Below are 20,743 nucleotides of genomic sequence, written 5' to 3'. Positions count from 1 at the left end.
AGGGCTAGAACTGTTTTGCATCAAACATGGACCACTTGCCATGAAGCAGACAAACAAGAAGTTTCCAGCCACATTATAAATCTTCATGCCTGCATTTGTTGTCCATAAACATTCCGAATTCTGTCTTTTACTCGGGTGATCTTGGAGCCTATCGTAGTTCAAGTTGCAGTCGTGTTCCATGTGCGAACGTAGTCCAGGAACTTCACCTTGATTAACGACGAAAAAGTTGCATCCCTACATAAGAAACAGGGTCAAAGCAAGATATTTTTCAGTACCCGTTCATGGAATTGAGCTGGAAGATTCTGAAACGCGCAAGTGAACTCAGCCACCACTCGTTGCTTCAACTTACTTATAGCATCCTGCTTGTATAAATGTTGGCAATACCAGTTTACTCTCCTTGAAGGTTTTTTCTTCTTCTTTTTCAATTGATACGAGGTTTCGGTGAGATGCTGGAGGGACGAGCTGTAGTGCGCGAGGCAGACATGGCAGAAGCGATGCGTAGCCATGTAATGGACTTAGCCTACCAAGCTCTGGACCTCCATGAATCCGCCGATTTTCAGGCCATTGCTCATCATATCAAGCAGGTCACAGACCCACCTAGCAATATTCTCTGTTTAATCTGAATTAATCTTTTGGTGTTGGCATGCTGCCCTCTTCATCTGTGGAGAATTACTTTTCTTTTTGGAGCATGAGTTGAGTTTCTTCTCGAAACTAGATGGAATTTACAACAAAGTAGGGTGAGACAAGTGATGAATTATGGTTTCTCTGGTAGTATGTCATAATTCTGCTGGAGGATCTTAATAGGATAATTGCACTGAGAAGGCACTAGCTTTGCTCTACCTTTGCACGGTTTGAAGGGTAACCATTATTATTGATTCAACCACTTGCTAAATACTCTGCTTCTTCTTTTCGCAAAAGAACTTACAGGTAAAAAGTTCTCTTAGTCAGATTTCAGGTCCTTCTAATCTGCACCAGTTTTGCTGCAGCACCTATTTAGCTGGGGAAAAAAGGTCCTAAATTAACTGGAAAATTTTCATTAGGAATAGTTCGTGTTCTATTTGCAATCTTACTTGATGAGTGCTGTCTTGCTGACTCGAAACTCAAGCTAGTTGTGAGGAGAGTGTGTTAACTCATCATATGAATGACAACAGAAATTTGATGAAGCTTACGGTTCGTCGTGGCACTGTGTGGTCGGGAAGGACTTTGGGTCATGCATCACTCATTTATGCGGGTGCTTCATATTCTTCCACATCGATGCCATGGAGTTTCTCATCTTCAAGGACGGCAAGGACTTCACCGAAAGCAAGGAAGAGGCGGTTGGAGCCCTGCAAAGGAGCACAAGCAGTTCTTGAACTTTCTATATTCTCATCTCAGGTCGATTCTCTTTCTTTGCCCCCACTAATAGTGCAATCAGACATGACGTTAACTATAATATTCGTCAAATCTGTCTGGCATCTTCCAGGCAAGACGAGTGGGTTTAATATTATTCTTGGGCATATTCAAGCTTGCAGAAGAAAAAAGATATGCTTTTCTTCGATTGGAAAGCTCCGTGTTATCCACGAAACGAGCCTCTCTAAATTGGTTGGTGGTGCTGAATTACCTGTCACTGTTGCTCTCCTATTTAGCTATTTCTTATCACATAATCGAGGATGAAGTCGTGACGTATCATCTAATAAAGAATTCCAAGTGATCTCGATAACCATTTGACGAAACTCGTTAAAGTAAAGCTGCGAAATGACCGGTGAACCAACCATTAATTTATCCCCTCATAGGAAACACGTATCAAACAAGAGAAGCTCGCAAGTTCAAGCAGGTCGACCTTCATCACTGAAAATAGAAAAAGGAGATGAGTAATACCAACGCACGAGATTCTCTGTCGAGTAGAGACTCCGTAAAGGACGTGCAAATTCATGCCAATAATTTCAATACAACAAAACGAGAAAGAAAAAGGGTAGACAGTTTCTGTACCATGACTGTCTCACTCGAGATAGATTTGTTATACAAAGGAAGTCACCAGAAAGTGCAGCCAGTTTTGTCGGAGCGCAAAGACCACGGGAATCCATGCTGATAATGTCAATACAACAAGAGGAGACAGTTTCTGTACTATGATTTTAGCTGTTTTGCTCGAGATAGATATCTTACACAGAGGAAGTTCCCAGAAAGTGCAGCTACTTTTGTCCGAGAGCACGAAGACCGGAAGAATTGCTCGATCCTTACAGAAGAGAAGAACAGAAAACCCCTCCAGCTCTTCATTATCGATAAGGAATAGATAATCCACAACCTGAGGATTAGATGCAATTGGTGAGATGATCCAAACCTCAGGATGCAGATTACCTGTTCCTCACCCGATAGAAATCATCTCAGCTCATAGATCTATAACACGATTTGGCATCGTTAGCAGATGGAGGATCAGAAAGAAAATTTTTACTAAGGAACCGCCTTCTACGAGGAAGGACTTTGAGGGTAATGAGCCTGAAGCTTGAGAATTTATACTGGATTTAAAGCTAACGTGATATGAAATATATATTAATTAACTAAGACGTATGAACGAGAGGTTAGAAGGCTTGTGAAGGCTTGTGAATCTTAGCAATAAATCATGATAGGTTCTTGTTTTGATTCTTGTTCTTCCCATAGCCAATGATGTGAGAAGAATTTCTTTTCCTCGGTAATGAAATTCCGCTTGACCGCTTTTGACGGAGGATCGACTTAACTAATAAAGAAAACACTTAAATTCTCCCCTGAAATGATTATAACTGACCTTTTGGAGGACACAAGCAAGAGATTTAGAATCGTCAGCTAATTTTGTCGATACAATTAGTGTGCTTGAAGCTATCTCAGTATAATTCACTTGGAATAATCTGAAAATGCTTTTATAGGTACTTCTGTTCTATTGATATGATGTCTCGCAGCCGATGTCTCGCTTTCAGAAATGATAGGGTGTAAAAAATGGAAAGAGGGGTCTCATCACTTCCTCAAATATAATCTGGTTTTTGTGGTCTCCAGCTGCTTTCTAAACATATTCTTATTCCTAACTAGTTCTATAGCCACCACAAAGCTTGTGTTCTTGGAGGGATATATGCCACGTACGTGGCGAGCGCGAGTCGATTCGCTCATTCAATGACCCGTTTTAGCATGTCCCTACTACACTTCAACACGTGTCGACACAAATATCATCTGATGCCCGTTCTTTCCAGGAGTGTGCTCATGCTGTGATGCTGTACTAAATCCTGCATGACATTGACATTTCCCAACCAATGCCAAACATCTTTCTCACAAACTGTGGTTAGTGAGGTGCTCACGGTTTTTTTGTCCAAGTGTATATTGTCTTTACCACGAATTATTTTCCTTGGTTAACAATAATTGTACTTTTGCCAAAGATACATCACTGGTTCACAGGACCAGTACAATGCGCCAAACCCAGCTTCCTATACTTCGGTAATTTCATTGGTATGTTCAACCATGCCGTGTTCATGGTGCTCCCAAGTGTAAAACTTTCTGATCCTTCACTTGAGCTGAACTTACTTCGCTCCATGTCACGCATCGAGTACATTCATGTTACTAGCTAGTTCGACAGGTTTTGTCACAAGGAAGCCTATCGATATCATAATTCGCCTCATTGAAAACATCATTAAGAAAGAATAACCGATCAAAGCATAGAAAAATCGGCAACACGACACAAGATGGTATCAGCAGCTTTGCAAGTTGCAGAAGAAGTAGAGAAAGGAGGGAAAGCTCTGATGCAGATTGCAGCATTCGATTCTAGTTAGAATAGGCATAAGAGGAGGAAAAAATAAACGCAAAGCCAATCATGTATGGGTCCCTTGACAGCTAACGCAATTCTACGTCGTACTATTTGGAGAATCCATGCCATGGCCTATTAAGCATTTCTCCCAAAAAACAAAAAAAGAGGAAATAGAACATTCCTCATTTTCTCGAATCATTTTACCAGGTCAAACTAACTCGCGCTTTAGATAAATTACGCATCTCGCATTAGATCCCACAAAGAAAATCTCAAATATGCGAAAATTGTCTATTGCGATGTGATTGATTCTGTCCACTACAATATATATCGAATATGAATCCAAATCTAATATTCCTCATTTAGTTTATCCGCAATATACCAAGTAATCACGGATATTTGAGGGCCTAAGTGCCTTTGATTGGAGCGTTTTCAGTCTAGACTTCTCTCTTTGAATCATTGCATCCACAAAAAAGATTTGGCGAACGACCACGCACCAGGCTGAGACATGAACCACACCGAAAGCATAGGCGATTCGAAGCAAACTTGGAAAAATGCCAAAGCCAATCGTGTCCTAGACCCCACTCAATCCCCCATATAAAGTTGCCGACTTCTCTAGGTTTAGGTGCTTGGCCAAAATTCTAGGCAAAAGATGTACGGTAATCAGGGCATAAATTCTCCATACAATCTCTTCTAACGCTTCAAAGCACTACATGGAGCACTAGCCTAATTCGCGAGGGATGGGATCTTCATGATCGTGCAATCCAGAACTACTCAGCGGGCAACAGCCAGTTCGAACCGCATGAACTACCATCCAGGATCAAATTAACAAAGCCAGAATTTGGAAGCAGGAAATGATATTCCAAGTTTTCGATGTTTTGACTCTACTCCCTCGGCGGCTCAGCCCACCTCATCTATGATGAGGCATCCACCGAGAAGGCGCGAGAGATCCAACTTATGATCTATCACGGTGCAACATCACCCTTAAATTGTCAGATATGGGTTTCAGCCAAGACACGAAGCAACAGTCTGAACAAGATATAGTGCTCGGGCTCCAATCTGCTATGAGACATACGAGTGCATCGATGGAGATTATAAAGAGTTCAGTGCATCACAGAATTCACATACTAGATGCAGGATAATAGTTCGATCAATTTACAAATCCACATCGGATGATAGCAAACAAGGCCAAATCAGATCAATGACGAAACATAGGCAGTGCAAACTAGCCTTATAATAAGGTACTATATGATATATTAGAATTTTACAGAACTGTCTCATCGACAAATACATAATCTGCTGAGCGGATCACAAGAGCAAAGACCAAATCTGTAGCCTCATGGTACTTTGATTCTCCTCCAAAGATAAAGATCTAATTAACCTCAACTCCGTACAACTTCCAAAAAGGCGAGCTAATTATGAACAGAAAAATTTGACCTCAAAATCACGACGGTAACAGCAAAATTAACCGCCATGGAACTTCATCACAAATATTGTAGATTCTTTTTATCCTACCTATCTACTTGCTACCTTAAAATCAACTGAATGTTTTCTCTTTTTTCTCATTACAATTTTGATGGACTCATTGTCAGCACAAGAAAGTGGTACATGGCTAATCCGGAGTAGAAATTCGAGATAGAAGCATCTTCAGTGTCTCATAGGTCATGAAAACAATGCCCACACTAGGGACAACCTTGTAGTATTCCGAAGTATCCCTCTATACAAGCCACAGAAGCCTTCTGTCCTCATTATGTGCCCGAACATCCCAAACAAACCGCAATTGTAAATACGGGCTCGACCCCGGCCCCTTCCAATTGCATCCTTCGTCTCACGAGATCCAGAGGAAATGTAGCTATAAGGGAAAAGCAAGAGGATTTTATGCAGAATTTAAGAATAAGAGATTATACTCAAGATAACTCCGTCTAGGCTTTCAATAACTCACTCAGTAACTCAAATCGTGAAAAAGAACTCAGCAACTAGCAAAAAGCTTGCAAAACGGGAAGATCTTTTCTAGGAAGCAAGATTTAAATGGAACTTCCCAATTACTAACCAGTTGATGATGCAATCCCTGAGAGACTGCCACAAGCCAGACTGACCATCACAGTAGCGTCATTCGGCCTAATGTTAAGACAAAGAAAGATATACACTCACAGACCCAAAGAAGCATCAGACAGAAACAAATAAAAAGGCAAAATTTTCACCTTTGATATTGCCAAAAGATCTCAAGCTTTCATACACAGAAAAACTTATTGCTATACTGGGTCCAACACCCTGCAAAACAGAAGATGCAGGGTAAACAGGTAAGTAGTAAGTGACTTCACGAATTTGAAGATACAGACACTTGAACCACAACCGTACCAATAACGTGGCTCCAAGCCCTCTATATAACCCCAAGAAGCCTTCCTCTCTACAAATGGTATTAAATGCGTGCCAAATACCTCTGTAGTACACTGTATTTCTCTGCAAAATCCACGAAGTGTGAAGACGAATTAAATGAAGAAAAATAGCCAAACATCACAAACCAAATCTAAAAGAATATGTATCTATCTCACAATCTATCTATATTAAGGGTAAGCATGGTTCCAAGGTAGAACCTGGAACCTGAAACCGGACCGGTGAAAACCTGACCAGTTCCAAGTTCCAAGGTATGCAAGGTAGATTTCAAATTCCAAAAATTGTGGCCCCTATTTCGACGAGTAAGTTTCAAGTTCTAGGTAGATAGAACCTAGAATCTAGAACCTAGAACTTATAACCTGAAACTTGAAATAAGTTTATGTGTTTTTTTTGGTCTACATCTTTACGTGATCTTAAGATATTGCATAACGTTCAATGATGAGTAGATAATCTGAAACCACTAATCTGAACTTTTATTTCATGACCGAAACTTCTATTTTGTTAATGTTTCGTATTATTCATCTGTCTAAATATTAGTTGTAGTTAATGAATTATAACAGTAAGTAGTAATCATTAAAGATAATGATTCACAAATATCGTTTAATTAATAATACAGTTGGAACCTACGCAAAACCTGAAACCAACCCTGGAAACTGTGACAGGGTAGGTTCCAGGTTCCAAGGTATGCAGAATAGGTTTCATGTTTCAAAAATGAAAAGCCTATTCTAGTGAGTAGATTCCAGATTTCAAGTGGAAACTGTACGGAAGCTGGAACTAGAACCTAGAAACACTCGTCTTTAATCTATATGATCCATTGATACCTCTTGTTTTGACTTCCCCCAACCCAAATAAACAAGTAGATGAGTAAACAGAAAAAGAAAAGAAAAACACTACCCTAACAGCAGGGGAGCGAACACATGAGATTCAAAACAATGTAATTTTTTGACACGTACACACTCACCTGCGCAGCGAGGCGTGTCCTAACAAGATCCAGAGGATATGTCGCACTTGCAGCTGTTATTCCAGCCATTCCGCCACCTATGAAGTGTACACAAAGACCTGCACTGGCACTTCCTTTGCTATTTTCCCCAAGAATTGACTGTAACATCTGCAGAACTAAAAAAACACAATTAGGGACTCTTCATGATATCACTCTGCTCTAAGAACATCTTGGAATTGGCCAGAGTATTTTGTTACTGACACTTTTGTACCGTTCATAAGCATAAAAGTTGACCGAAGAGTAAGGAAGGCGATGAGCAATCATAACCATATTTCCCTTCCAAAGGCTCTAAACCCTTCTTCATTGGCAATGCGTGATGCCTCCTGCCATATGCTAGGCTTGCTCAGAGCTGCAACATCTGTGTGCATACCTTGCACCTTGGCAGATCAAATAACATACAAGATTCAATATCAAGTATATAAAAGCTACCATTTGATCAAAATACAAATTGCCATGAACCACAATATCTCCACCCTCTCATACACAAGGGGAAACACCACCCCCACCACCCACATAAAAAACCTACTCTCTGCCGTGATTTTTATATAATCCACCTCAAAGAAAGATATCCCAGGAAAAAAAAGTCTTCTGCATCAATATCAGGGGTTCAGATACCATCCAATTCCATTGTTAAAATTACAAAGACAACCACATCCAGTACTCCATCCTATTCTTCCTATTAGCGGAAAATTCTAAGAACTATGAAACTATTGATCTAATATCAATAGCTGATAAGAAGTTTCCAATTCGAAAATAAGCAGAGCCAGAAACCCACACAGGTTTTAGTTTCTAACCATCATATTGCCTCCGTGCCATGAGGTCAATCTCTCCATAATAGGTTTTGTGGAAATCCAGCAAAAGAATAGGCTGGACCAAGAAGAAATTTCGAGCATTTCCAACTTCTATATGCCAACATCTGTCTAGTTTATTGTACCTATAATAAGCTCCACATGATATGTCCCGTCCCCGCCAGCAAATTTCATTGTCAACGATTCTTCATCTCACATCACATAGCTTTCTTAAGTTCATCCATTCAGACAAAGCTTATATATGAGTCTGTAAGCAATAACTTCAGACCAAACTTAACACAATTCTGAACATTAACTTCAATAGAAATTCTTAGAACCAAAATCAATAACCGAGCACGGACCAAAGGAGACTCAACCCGCAAAAAACATCAATCAAGCACATGAAACCCAACACAGATGTAACTGAAATCACAATAAACTGTTGAAGCACATTAGAAACCGCCAAAGTCAGCACTACATGAATTTGCGAAAGTTACAGGTAGTGACAGGTAGAGAAGTGAAAAACAAAATATTTTCCTTTTCCATGTTAAATTCCAACTTCATTTTCAGTCTCAAAAGGGAAATAAAAAGAAAAAAAGTCAAATAAGAAATCCACTTCCTAAAGCTCATCACAAGGCAAATCCCCGAATCAAACATTCATTTTTAAGGAAGCAAACATTCAGCGGAAAATTCCAACGACCCTCGAATCAGAAAGGGCAAAAAACGATATCAAAAGAAATGGCTGAACCTGAAACAAGATGGTGAGGCGAGCAAGAGGCGCGGTACAGGTCTTGCTGAAAGCCCCGGCGACGCCGCCGGCCAAGAGCTGCTGCACGGTCCCAATCTGGGACTGGGGTTCAAGCTCGGCTTCTTGAGCTGCTGCTGCGGCGGCGGCGGCGGCGGCGGCGGCGGCGAGGGCTGCTGCTGCTGAAAGAAGCTCCTCGGCCCACCGTCAAGAACGCCGCCGTGGGCAGAACCGAGAGCCCTCTGGCCGCCTTCCATGACGACCCCGACTCGGGCCTCCACGTTCATGGCTGGATCACGCCGGTTCACCGCCGTATCAGGGTTCTCTCCGCGCGACCTGAGGGAGACACGACGCGAGCATCGACGTGGGTGCGAGGTGGAGAGCGTGTTCAAGAACCATAGAATTCGGAAAAACCCAGGAACCGGGTGTCCTGTGGGTACTGGAAAGGTTCTTCCTCCTTTTTTTGCGGAATTCTTCTGGGAAAGATGGAGGTGGGTGACAAAACCCTAGACCCTACACCCCTAGAATTGCGACTGGAGGCTAATTTTGAAGTTGAAGAAGGGTTTTAAATTATTTTTTAAATTTGCGTACATACATATAAGTATTCATATATATATAATGTAGGTTTTTGTGGTATGAATTGGGTTAAAGTAGGAAAATTTGGTCTTTGGAATGAATTTTTATTTTTTCCGACATAATGGAAGATTCCGCAAATGCCACCACATTATTTCTACTGACTTGAGAAAAAAAGCATGGGTGGAACGATGATGACAAAACCTTAAACTTTAGAACCCTAAAATCACAGGTGGGGCTATTTTTTTATGTTGGAGGAGGAATTTAAATTATTTTCTTAATTGACATAAATACATATATATATATATATGTATTTATATATATTTTTGGTTGGTTTTTTGTGGTGTGAATTGGGTTAAATTAGGAAAAGTTGGGTGTCTGGAATAATTTTATTTTTTTGTTTTTTTCTTGCATAGTGTATGGAATTTGGATTTTGCACCTGAAATCATGTGAGAAAATCCTTTGTCTTTTGTTTTTTTCGGCTAATTCGTTTTGATTTTTTCGTTTGTAGCGAGAGTTTTGCACCGCACCTCCATGGATCCACTGAGAATATTCCCCCCGAGACATGCCAAAGCTGAGTTTAGAGTCTAGGGTTTTGGAAGCATAAAAAAGAAAGTGAGGCGATGAAGAATATTATTTCAAAAGTGAGCTTTCTTAAGGCATTTTTGGGTTGGTCCGGCCAAGCAAAAATATATTTGCTTTCTGGAAAAGAGCACGCAACACAATTCCGAATAGTGAGATTCCATGTTAAATCGATTTAAATAATACCCCTTCACTACTTTATTCGTGATTAATGTACAAGTACAACGATTTAACCGATCCTGGCCTTTTTTTTTTGTCATTAAAACATTCCATTCAATACAATGTAGAAAATATTAGGCGCATAAGGCTACGTTGGGTCTGGATTTCTAAAATCCATGGAATTTTATTATATCCTATTCATTTTTTGGTTATTACAATAATAAAGTTGAATATATATTTAGTTAAAACGTCATATCAATATAAATTACTCACAAATTTTGCAAATGGAGATGATAAAAATCTCTCGTAACACTCTTGTCAACTTTATTTTCATCTTTATTTTGTTTTCCTCTCTTTTTTAATTAATTCTTTTTATTTTTTCTTCCCCTTCCATCATTCTCTAATAAAATTTTATTAATAGAAAACTTTATTAATATACCTAAAATAAAAAATACCTAAAATACGTAATAAATATAAATATATATTTATTTATTGAATTTTATATTATAAGATAGAATTAAATTCGAATATATAAATAAAAATAAACGTTTATTTTTTTGTTATTTTGAATTTCTTATATTAGAATTCAAATATTATTTATTTAATAAATTTTTTATTTGAGAAATTTTTTTATTAGGAATATTAGAAATTCTATCCACATTTATCTCACATCTCCCAAATGATCATTTATCAAATTTATATCGTTTTACATTCGACTTTATCCCGTCTTGAGTAAATACCAAACACAGGATATAATAAATTTTATTCTATTTTGAATTTTATCATAACCGTCAAACGAAATCTAAGAGTTTCCATAATCATAACATAATAAAGACCAAAGAGAGTGAAGGGGTTTAATCAGCCAATCCGTGCCAAGAGAGTTGGTCATGTGGGTTTTCGCCACCCAATCCGCCATCGGGTTTGTTTCTTGGGAACAATAAGCATTGGATACACCATCTATATGGCCCATAAGTGTTCTTCATTCCAACATCATAGACCGAGCGGCCCAAGCAATTTCGATCTGATCCATTACTCAGTTCATCGTGGTCGAATTGTCAGACACGACCAACGCCTACACTTCTGTACTTGTGGGGTTCTACTCACTTTTCCTGATGCACACAAGCTCCTTTTCCACGAATGTTAGTCCTTCCCACACCGCAAGAGTTTTAACGACAAGGGCCAATGGAGCATGGAATTTCTTGGTAAAACCACCAACGAGTAGCCCCCAAGAATCTCTACACGCACTGGCGACAGTGCCCACCCTTAATCCGCTGCAACAATACCCATCGACATTCAATTTCTAGCAGGCCGCTGGTGGTGGTGTCCAACAATCGGGTGAGTCTTTGCATCCTTTAAGCCTCGCGTTGCTGGGGTTCCATTTTTTCGCGGAGGTTTAGTGAGCTGATTGCTTCCTACACAATTTGCCTAGGTCTTGGTTTGCTGTTGCAAAATACCCACGCATTTCGTTGCTTCCAAATTAGCCAAAAAAATGTTAGCAATGAGGGCTTTCGAGGACTAGCCATTTTCAGTGGGTGATGTTCTCTAAAATCCACTTATCGATTCTAGTGATACATTCGGGGGAGGTGGCTAGATTTAAACACAAGTCCAACTAAATTCGCTTTGTCCACTCACACAGGACAAGGAGATGCTTAATAGTTTCTAGGGGACTATGGCATACTGGGTAACGCAGGTCAAGTACCATTTTCCTTTTATAAGTTTTCCTTCACTGGTAGTACATTATTGCATATGCTCCATAGGAAAAACCAAATCTTCGAGTGATTTTGAATCTGCCATATTGATGTCCATAGACTTCTAGGAGGCTGATATGATGGTGATGCCAAGGTGGCATTAGGTTTTATAGTTTTGAAACAAAGCTTGTTATAGCCATTTTGAACCGAGTAGGAACCTTCAATATTTCCTCTCTAAATAAGTTTATCGAGCGAGGGATGAAGGTGAGGGGAATAGATAGAATCTCTAGCACCAGATCCTCATCAAAGAGCTCCCTCAACTTCTAGATTTGTCATTCTTGAACATCTTGGTTTATCAACTCCTTGACATAAAGGCGGTTATTTTGATTGCGGGTCCTCAATTCAACCTCTAGGCAACCATATATCCTCCCTAACTTTAATTCTTTTTCCGTCTCCAACTAGCCATCTCACCTCAGGTTCAATCACTTCTCTCCTCACCAACAAGCTTTGTCATCTCATGAGGGGCAATATCAGCATTCCAAAACTCTCATCATGGGTAATAAAGGCCTTTCATGAGCTTACTCCATAGGGCATTAGGAGCTTGCATCAATCGTCATACCTGTCTCCCAAGCATTGCCTTGTTGAAGGCAACTAGATCTTTAAATCCCAAGCCTCTCGCATCTTTCCTAGTCTTCAATGCCTCTGATTTCCTTCAGGGGATTCCTCTCTTTGTAGAATTTTGTTTCCACCAAAAGGATGCAATTCTTCTTTCAATTGATTTACAAATCAAGATAGGAATCTTGAAGAGGCATAGCCTGCATAACTATTTTAATGGGAACCTCCTTCCCCACTTTGGTCATTAGATTCTTTTTCCATCCCTCCAATTTTGAGTTCATCCTTGCTAAACCCATGAGAAAAGTTGTTTGTTTGATTGCCCCTAGTCTAATGAGATGCCTAGATATTTTCTAGTCTTGTCTATGATAGGAACTCTTAGCTCATTTGCCATATTCTTCTTCAATAGCTCCAAATTGTCTTTGCTAAAGAAGATACATAGGCTTTTTTAAAATTTATGGCCTGTCTAATGCATAGCAATATTGGTTCAGAACGTTAGCCACATTTTGGCATTCCTTAACCATGCCATGCAGGAAAAAAAAATGACATCATCAGCAAATAATAAGTACGATAGTGTGGAGCACCACATATTCAATTCAATCCTCTCATGCTGCCATCCAATATCGCATTATTTATTAATGAAGATAACATGTTTGCCATGATGATGAAAAGATAAGACATTAATGGATTCCCTTGTCTTATACCCCAAGAGGGTTGGAAGTATTCAGAAAATCCCCATTAAATCTCACACTAAAGGAGACTATACTGTTTAAGAAGCTACACCCAATTCTCACATAATCCCAATCTCTGCATATAGTCATATAGAAAGTCTCATTGTATTCTATCATATGCCTTTTGCATATCCAATTTAAGAATCGCGTGAAATTTCCTTTCCCTCTTTATAATGTGTAGTTGATGAAGCACTTTTTGAACTATTAGGATATTATCATGTATCTATCTTCCACTCACAAACGCACTCTAATGCACTATTCAATTGCGATTATTTCGAGAAGTCATGGCTTCAAGCGATTAGCCATTACTTTCGAAATAATTTAATAGCTAAAATTGCACAAGCTAATAGGCTTGAACTAGGTGATGCTTTCTGGATTTGCTACCTTTAGAATAAGAAAAATACATGTCATATTTAAATTGGGATTGAGAGTACTTGTAGCGAAATTGCTATCCACCATTTTGTAAACATCATGCTATATGTCGACCTTGTTCATTAAGTCCATTCGATCCTGGTAGCTTGGTAGCTTGCATTTGGAACACCACCTCCTCCACTTCCTCTAGGGGCACCCTCTTCATTAATGCTGTATTCATATCAGCATGGACAAGCCACCGACATAGTTTTAATACTGGCTAATAATTTCTCAGGCCCATGGTAGGATATATGGAATAATAGAAATTATCAATGTGCGGCTTCAACACTTTAGGTTCTCGACTCCAGTTATTATCATCCAATTTCAACATTGAAATCCTATTTCGTAGTCTTCGCTAGAAAGTAGTGGCATGAAAATATTTTGTGTTCTTGTCAACCCCACCTTAAACAATTTATCCGGGATCTCATCTTTCAATATATCTCTTCCTACCTCTAGAGTCTTTTGATATGCGTTTTAATTTCGTGGGACTCCTCCCTGTATCCATCAACTTCGGGCCGATTGGTCAGCTTAGTAAGTCTTCTCGTTAGTAGTTCAATTTGTCGATAAGCAATAGAAAATTTCCCCTCGCTCTAATTCCTTAATGCACTAGCCACCTTGTTCGATTTTCGCACAGTATCTCCTGGGATACATTTTTGGTCATTCCAAGTGCCTTTGACAATGTCCTCGCATTTCAGATCATCTAGCCAGTATGCCTCAAAACTTAACTCTTTCTTCTTTGCAATTGTTGGGTGTGAGGAGATAAGAAGAGGGCTATGGTCGAATCCTATTGCTAGCAAAGTGAAGGCATCCTCGTTAGGAAACTGTACTCTCCATTCAATGTTGCATACAACTCTATCTAGTTGCTTTCTCACGAAAGCTTACCCATCTCTATTATTAGACCATGTGTAGGTACATCTCTTACTCTCGATATCCATAAAGTAATAGTCATTCAACATTTCTCAAAAAGCCACCAATTTGTAGTTATCCACTCATCGCTTTCTAACCTTTCTCAATAGTAAAGTGTCTCATTAAAATCTTCCATGCAAATCTTAGGAAGAGTGTTGGCAAGATAAATGCCCTTGAGCATTTGCCATTGGTGAAGCCTCTCCTAAAAATCTATAGAGGCATGAAGAAAGGTAATCATCATTGTTGTACCACTAGTAGAGAGTCCCTATAGGTAATGTCCATTAACTTATTCCAGCACTCATGCATATCCATCCACATCTCCTCATCTCACATGATTAGTAATCCCCTAACTAAGCTAATCGGATGACTGACTTCTTAAATTGGAGTCAATTTCTAGAGCCATCCACCACTTCTCTTTTTTATTCAAGGAATACGTTGGGTCTTTCAAGAGCCACGAAGACTCAAAGGTGCTAGAATGTCAGGGTAGAACCCAACCCTTGATAGTTCCAACTCAAAACTTTCATATATTCCCCCATGGCTTGTTAGGATTTGCCACCAAAGCTCATTATTGTACCCCCCCCCCCCCTTCCCTCCCTTCCTCCCTCTTCCATCATTATGGGTGTTTCAAGGAGTTAGAGCCTCATCAATAACATTTGAGTCCCTCTCATAGCCACTATATAGCTTGAATTTTCTCATCTTTTTGCTTTCTCGGGTTTTGTAGGCCTTCCTTCTTTGCTTGGACAACTCGGAGAGGACATTAGCAAGGGTTTCCGACTAGGGAGAATCTGAGAGTAGGAGCTAGGTGCCTTTGCTTCTCTTTCCTTTTGCTATCATTATCGTCTCGGTTATGCCTTCTCCCTTTAACTTAGATGAGTCTACTAGATGAATCTCCATGCAATCCCCCTGTTGTTGATCGGCATTCTCTATGGAGGTAGGTTACTCCATGGTGCAGGCCTATGCTGGTGTTTCAGGGTTAGTTTCCTCCTCCTTAGGGATGGGAAATTTTTCCTCATAATACAATTTCCACATTCTCCCCATTCTTTTACAAAGGGCAGCAAACCGAGCTCCTTATACTCTTTTTCCATGGTTTAATGACTAGCAGGAGCAAGATAAGAGCAACGCATCCACGCTGAGCAGAACAACACGAAGGGACAAGCACATTGATGGATGGACAAGTATAAGCCCAATAATCACTGTCGATCAGCTGAGGGAACAAGTATTTATGGATGGAGGGAGCTTTAAGCTTCGTAAATTAGTATAAGGGTCTCATGAGCAAATGCTAGCTATCATTGAAACAAGCCTTTTGTGGTCAGGGTTTTGGTTTGGGGGCCTAATGAAGTTGCAGTTGAGGTAAGGGGATACTTCATGACTTGTAACTGGATTCGGCAAGAAATGGGCAGAGGATGCTAGGGTGTTGGTGGGAGGGATGTTCATTTGGTTTGTGGCTCTCGGCTGAAATATGGGTAGATGAGGATGAAAGGTGATGGGTAGAGGTCCATTGAAGTAGGGCTGCTAGGTTTTCTTAAAGTATTCTATCACCATGCTAGGTTTTCTTAAAGAAGAGACCGCTTGCCCCGGATTAGAGTTGAAATACTTCAAAGGGAGCAAAGGCAAAAATATAACTTGGATGTTGAAAAACATCATGTGGTGAAAGTCTGATCATGACCCACTTGGATTATCTTACTTTTTAAGAGTACTTGAACAATACGATGTTTTTCATCCACATAATATAATTTTATGTTTTTCAAGGTCGATTTGTAGGCAATGCTCACAAAGAGTCATCGACTTTTTTGGTGTGCACATCAGTATGTATCTTTGTCATAGAATTAATCATCACCGCGATCTTCCTTCAGCCGAACACAAATGATGGTTGCTTGTTATCATCTTTAGCGTGTTCTTGTTCTCTCCTCTTTGCCACATCACAATCTTCAGCACACACTGACATGTTGAGTCTTCGGCTTCAACCTGCTTCTCTTCTCGCTCAAAGGCTTGCCATCTAAGCTAAAAGCCTATATTTGGAATTTTCGAAGTGCTGCTTTCAGGGTTAATGAATATTTTTTCAAAAAACAAAATATTTGCCCTCACTAAATTATCTAAATTCTAGCTTTATCCTCACCTTCATTTTCTTGTGCATATCTAATCAACATCCCGAGTTGTCACCACCTAGCTAAGATCTTACTGCCATCGCCTCATATTTGTTCCAAGCAGCCATTGATCAAGGTCACCATCTCCGACTACTTCATGATCGGTTTTCTTTTATCTTTGCAATTTTCTCTTTTTAAAAAGATAAAAAGTTCTGTGCAAAACCAGGTTTAAAGCATGGCTTCATTGGTAGTTCGAATTTTAGCCTAAATAGGAAAGTTGTTATTTTATCCATGTTAACGGATGTCCTCTGAAGTAGATATGTCCGGACAAGAATCCGAGAGGAGGGTAGCCTGTATAAAGTTGAATTGGAAAAGAAATATTTTTAAAAGAAAATTAACAAAATGAGAATTGTCATTTACTTCATTAATAATCACTAATCAATCATGAATCTTTCCAAACTAAATTTGCCGATATATACCTTCTATAAAAATCTGTGGGGTCAAATTCAAAAGTTTGAAATGGGATTAGCCTGTACAAAGACGAAACTTCCTAAGCAAATTTGGCAATGTCCCGTAAAATCCATGCCTGTTGTCCCAATGTTAGCTTCTCTCTTGTAAACAGAACTGCAATGTGGCCAGTGTAATAATATCTCAGGGACTGCAGATCCATACGTGCTAGAACAGCTACAAAAGGTGACCATGTGGTTGATCGCAAGATCACCATCTGATCAAATTAACATGCCTTGAATGTGGAAGAAATCAAATAGACACTAACACATGACTCGCATACCGTAAAAAATCGACTCTTTTGTTTTTAAAGTCAAGTCACAAGCATCGATTCTTTTGTTTTTCTTGCTGGAGCAAAAGGCTCCAAGCTGATCTCAGTGCAATAGTGAAGCCATATACTATTGATGTCACACTGGCATTAGAGACGGCTCAAACAAGCGGATACTAATGTAGTAGAGGAAGCCCTGAAGTAAGTGCTGCGGTTTTACTCATTTTTAGATCGTTTTGGATTTGCGCCATCATGCGAAGGAGATTTTGGTGGTGGTCGTCTTCGATCGCGGCCACCATGGCGGTAGCCGTGGCCACAACCTGGGTTCTAAGGTTTTTCATTTCATTATTTTAATCTAATTGAATATCTAAAATTTTCAGTTTTTTAACACCATTGATTTTTTTATTTATTTTTCAGACTTACTTGAAGTGTACCAAACACTTGATAGGATTAAGTATGTCACGATATTATATGGAGGATTTTTTATCCCACTTTATCCAATCATAGTCCTTGTCCTCACTACCAAACGCAATTTCTTTGTATGTCATTAAAACACTTCAACATAAAATCCTTTCCATTTATGTAATGATATTTCCCACATGCATCCAAAGAGGATTAGTATATCACGGGCCATGGTGGACAGCATTGACAACGTTCTTGCATTCCCTTTCTATTATGTCAAAGTAGCAAATTCTTGATAGTTTTGAACACTAGGTAACCTATATTGACATAATTCTTGCGTGTAGTTTTTCGTAAGTGATATCAAGCTCACAGAAATACTAGAAGAGGCTATGGAATGACAGTTTCGAGCACAAGGTTGAGTTTTACCTGGTTTCCACGTCCAACAGATATTTAATAGTCTTAACCCTGAATTGCATGAAGAGTTCTCTCAATTATTGATGCCTAAAGGGTGAAGATCTAATATGAGCAATCCACAATCTTGCAGTAGATGCGTTATCGCTCGCCATATGCAACTCATCCTGCATGCATAAAATAACTTGGTGGCATATGCATTGGACATGAAAAAGTTGACATCATAAACAAGGTTCATTTTTTACAGTAAATGTCGAGTAGAAATAATGCTTGGAGAAGCATTACATGAAGCAATGCAAGACAATGTCGAAATCTTCAATGGTTTGCAGATTTGAAACCATGCGAAAAATTTAAAATTCTCTGCTCTATACCCCAATTTGCCTTGATCCAATGACCCGCAACACAACAAAATCCTAGATTATCATTTTTAGTCCAGATATATCAATAGAGCCAAGGAATTTCGATTTTTTCGTCTCATCGTGGTTGGAAGATTGATGCTTGGGCTTGGCAGTGAGATATGAGAAATCGAGGAACTCACCTACCAAAGGATAAGGACGGTTCAAGCTGATACAATCAAAATCAGTCATCAGTAATCACAATAATTATTCATAAAGAGAATGGACAATTCGCACTTAAAACCGCTAAGTATAGCAAGAGAACAAGGATGGGATGTGAGATTGCGTGGTTGTGCGCAAGAGGGCGTTCAAGATTTTTCCATGGGGAGTTAAAACCCCATTTTAAGATTTTGAAAACTTTTTATGTCCATCGGTTATCGTGGATATTGATGGATGGGGCAGAAAGGGCAACCAAAACAATTTAATTTGGGCCCAAAAGGAAAAGGCTCTTTGGGCCAAAAATTGAGAAAAATAAATCAAGAAATTGGCCAGGATGAACCCGTGCCGTGCCTTGACATTCTAGAAGATTTATCAAGAGTGTTGGTAATTGCTCATTTACTTTCCGGTGCATAGTAAAAAAAAAACATTTATAAGCATATTTCAAAAGATTTTATGGGGACTTATGAAGTTTTATTTGAACTACGGAAAATGATCCATTTTCTAAGGAGAAGAGCTCACCGGATTCTAGCACGTCTTTCTAATGAAAATATTTTTTGTTAATTCATTTTTTAAGTGATATAAACCATCAAAATTAGTAAAAAAAATTACAAATTATTGATTTTTAGCGGAACACACTAAGTTCCATTTAAACCATGGATAATGATCCATTTTTTAAGTAGAAGAGCTAACTGGATTCCGAGACATTTCTTTATAACGAAAAATATTTTTTGTTTATTCATTTTCTTAAGTGACATAAGCCATCAAAATTAGGAAAATCTTTTCAGATTATTGATTTTTAGTGAACATACAAAGTTTCGTCTATGAAAAATGATCCATTTGCTAAGTAGAAGAGCCCACCAGATTTCAATGCATTTCCTTGTAGCAAAAATATTTTTGTCAACTTATGGCGCATTTGATAACGTTTCTGTTTTGATAAATAATTTTTGAAAAAAATAGTTTTTTCTATTTCTGTTCCGGAATAATCTACGAGCATAACAATGCACTTAGTAACTGCAAAAAAAAAAATTATTCTAGGAATAGAATTGCATTTGGTAAACTTGTAAAATTTTGTTGTTTCTTTTAATTTTTCAATATTTTTATTATATTTTCCTCTCTTTTTTTCTTCTTTCTTCCTTTTGGCCGGTTGCCGGCCTCGCCATGACCGGTCGACGAGGGTTGGAGACTTTGCCGGAGCGTTGCTGGCCCCGGTGAGGCGACTAGGTGAGCTCGACCTCGCTAGATGCAGGCGAGCTCGAGCTCGCCCAACCAAGGTGAGGCCGAGCCTTGTTGGCCGGCACGAGGCTCGGCCTCGCCCGGTGGTGTGAGGTCGACCTCACCTTGGCCGGGTGAGCTTGAGCTCACCGGATCGGGCGAGGCCGAGCTCGCGACTCGGCCTCGTCGGGCCTTTGTTGGCGACGCCGACCTAGCGGTGGCTGGCGAGGCCGAGCCTCGCCGGCCCTCATCGATTGATCGCCGGCTATGGCCGAGGCCAATGACCAGCTAAAAGGAAGAAGAATGAAAGAAAAAGAAGAAGAAAAACAAGTGTTTCTCAAAATTGTTTCCATAAATAATAATCAATTTTTTTCTACTTCTTGTTTATGTTTCAAATCGTTCCCGGGAACAAAAGTTCTACCAAACACGTTTTGTTCTTTTTTTGTTCCTTGGAACAAAAGAACAAAAAAATTTGTTCCGAGAAACAGAGACAATTTTTGCCAAACAATGCCTCATTTTCCTAAGTGATGAAAACCATTAGAATTAGGAAAATCTTTTACAAATTATTGATTTTTAGCAAAACATATGCACCCTAAATTTTTATATCTTTGCAATTAAAGCATTTGTCGGTTTTCCAGTGAATACATTATATTGAGAACAAGTGCCAACTCTTCAAAAGCCATGTCATTGTTATATGGGCAGCATCTCAGCATAATTGCTAGCTTTACGACAAAGCTAGTAAAGTGAACTCACCAATAAAATAGAACAAAAGGCGCTTTCCCACAAATAAAAAACAAAAGTATAAGGAGACGAGGGCATATATCATATATGGGAAACGAACTTTTTGAAATGAACTTTATACGACAATTAGTTTAGACGTGTTTCCTAAAAAGTTACCAACTGAACACCAAACTTGGCAATCAAGCACACAATGAATTGAATTGAGCTCACAATCAAAGTCACAATCTTGACAACAT

The 20,743-nt window shown here is 39.3% G+C and overlaps 1 protein-coding gene, 1 long non-coding RNA gene and 1 pseudogene across 2 annotated transcripts; 2 read left to right on the top strand and 1 right to left on the bottom strand.

Annotated features, from left to right (window-relative positions):
* The first annotated feature begins 282 nt into the window (after positions 1–282).
* On the top strand, positions 283–1,486 carry LOC104433067 (dynein light chain). Its single transcript, XM_010045705.3, has 2 exons — positions 283–584; positions 1,152–1,486. The coding sequence occupies exons 1-2, from the start codon at positions 447–449 to the stop codon at positions 1,350–1,352; spliced, it is 339 nt and encodes a 112-aa protein (XP_010044007.1). The 5' UTR covers positions 283–446; the 3' UTR covers positions 1,353–1,486.
* A 3,449-nt stretch (positions 1,487–4,935) lies between these two features.
* Positions 4,936–9,189, bottom strand: LOC120290229 (annotated as a pseudogene).
* Positions 9,190–14,913: 5,724 nt separating this feature from the next.
* LOC120295365 lies at positions 14,914–16,076 on the top strand. Its single transcript, XR_005552728.1, has 2 exons — positions 14,914–15,300; positions 15,431–16,076. It is a non-coding gene; the product is annotated as an uncharacterized LOC120295365 (long non-coding RNA).
* The last annotated feature ends 4,667 nt before the right edge of the window (positions 16,077–20,743 follow it).

The sequence above is a fragment of the Eucalyptus grandis genome, chromosome 1, assembly GCF_016545825.1.
Source record: "Eucalyptus grandis isolate ANBG69807.140 chromosome 1, ASM1654582v1, whole genome shotgun sequence".
In the NCBI taxonomy this organism is placed as follows: Eukaryota; Viridiplantae; Streptophyta; class Magnoliopsida; order Myrtales; family Myrtaceae; genus Eucalyptus; species Eucalyptus grandis.
Note: the sequence above shows the minus strand (reverse complement) of the source record. Positions and strands in the feature narration are given on the sequence as shown.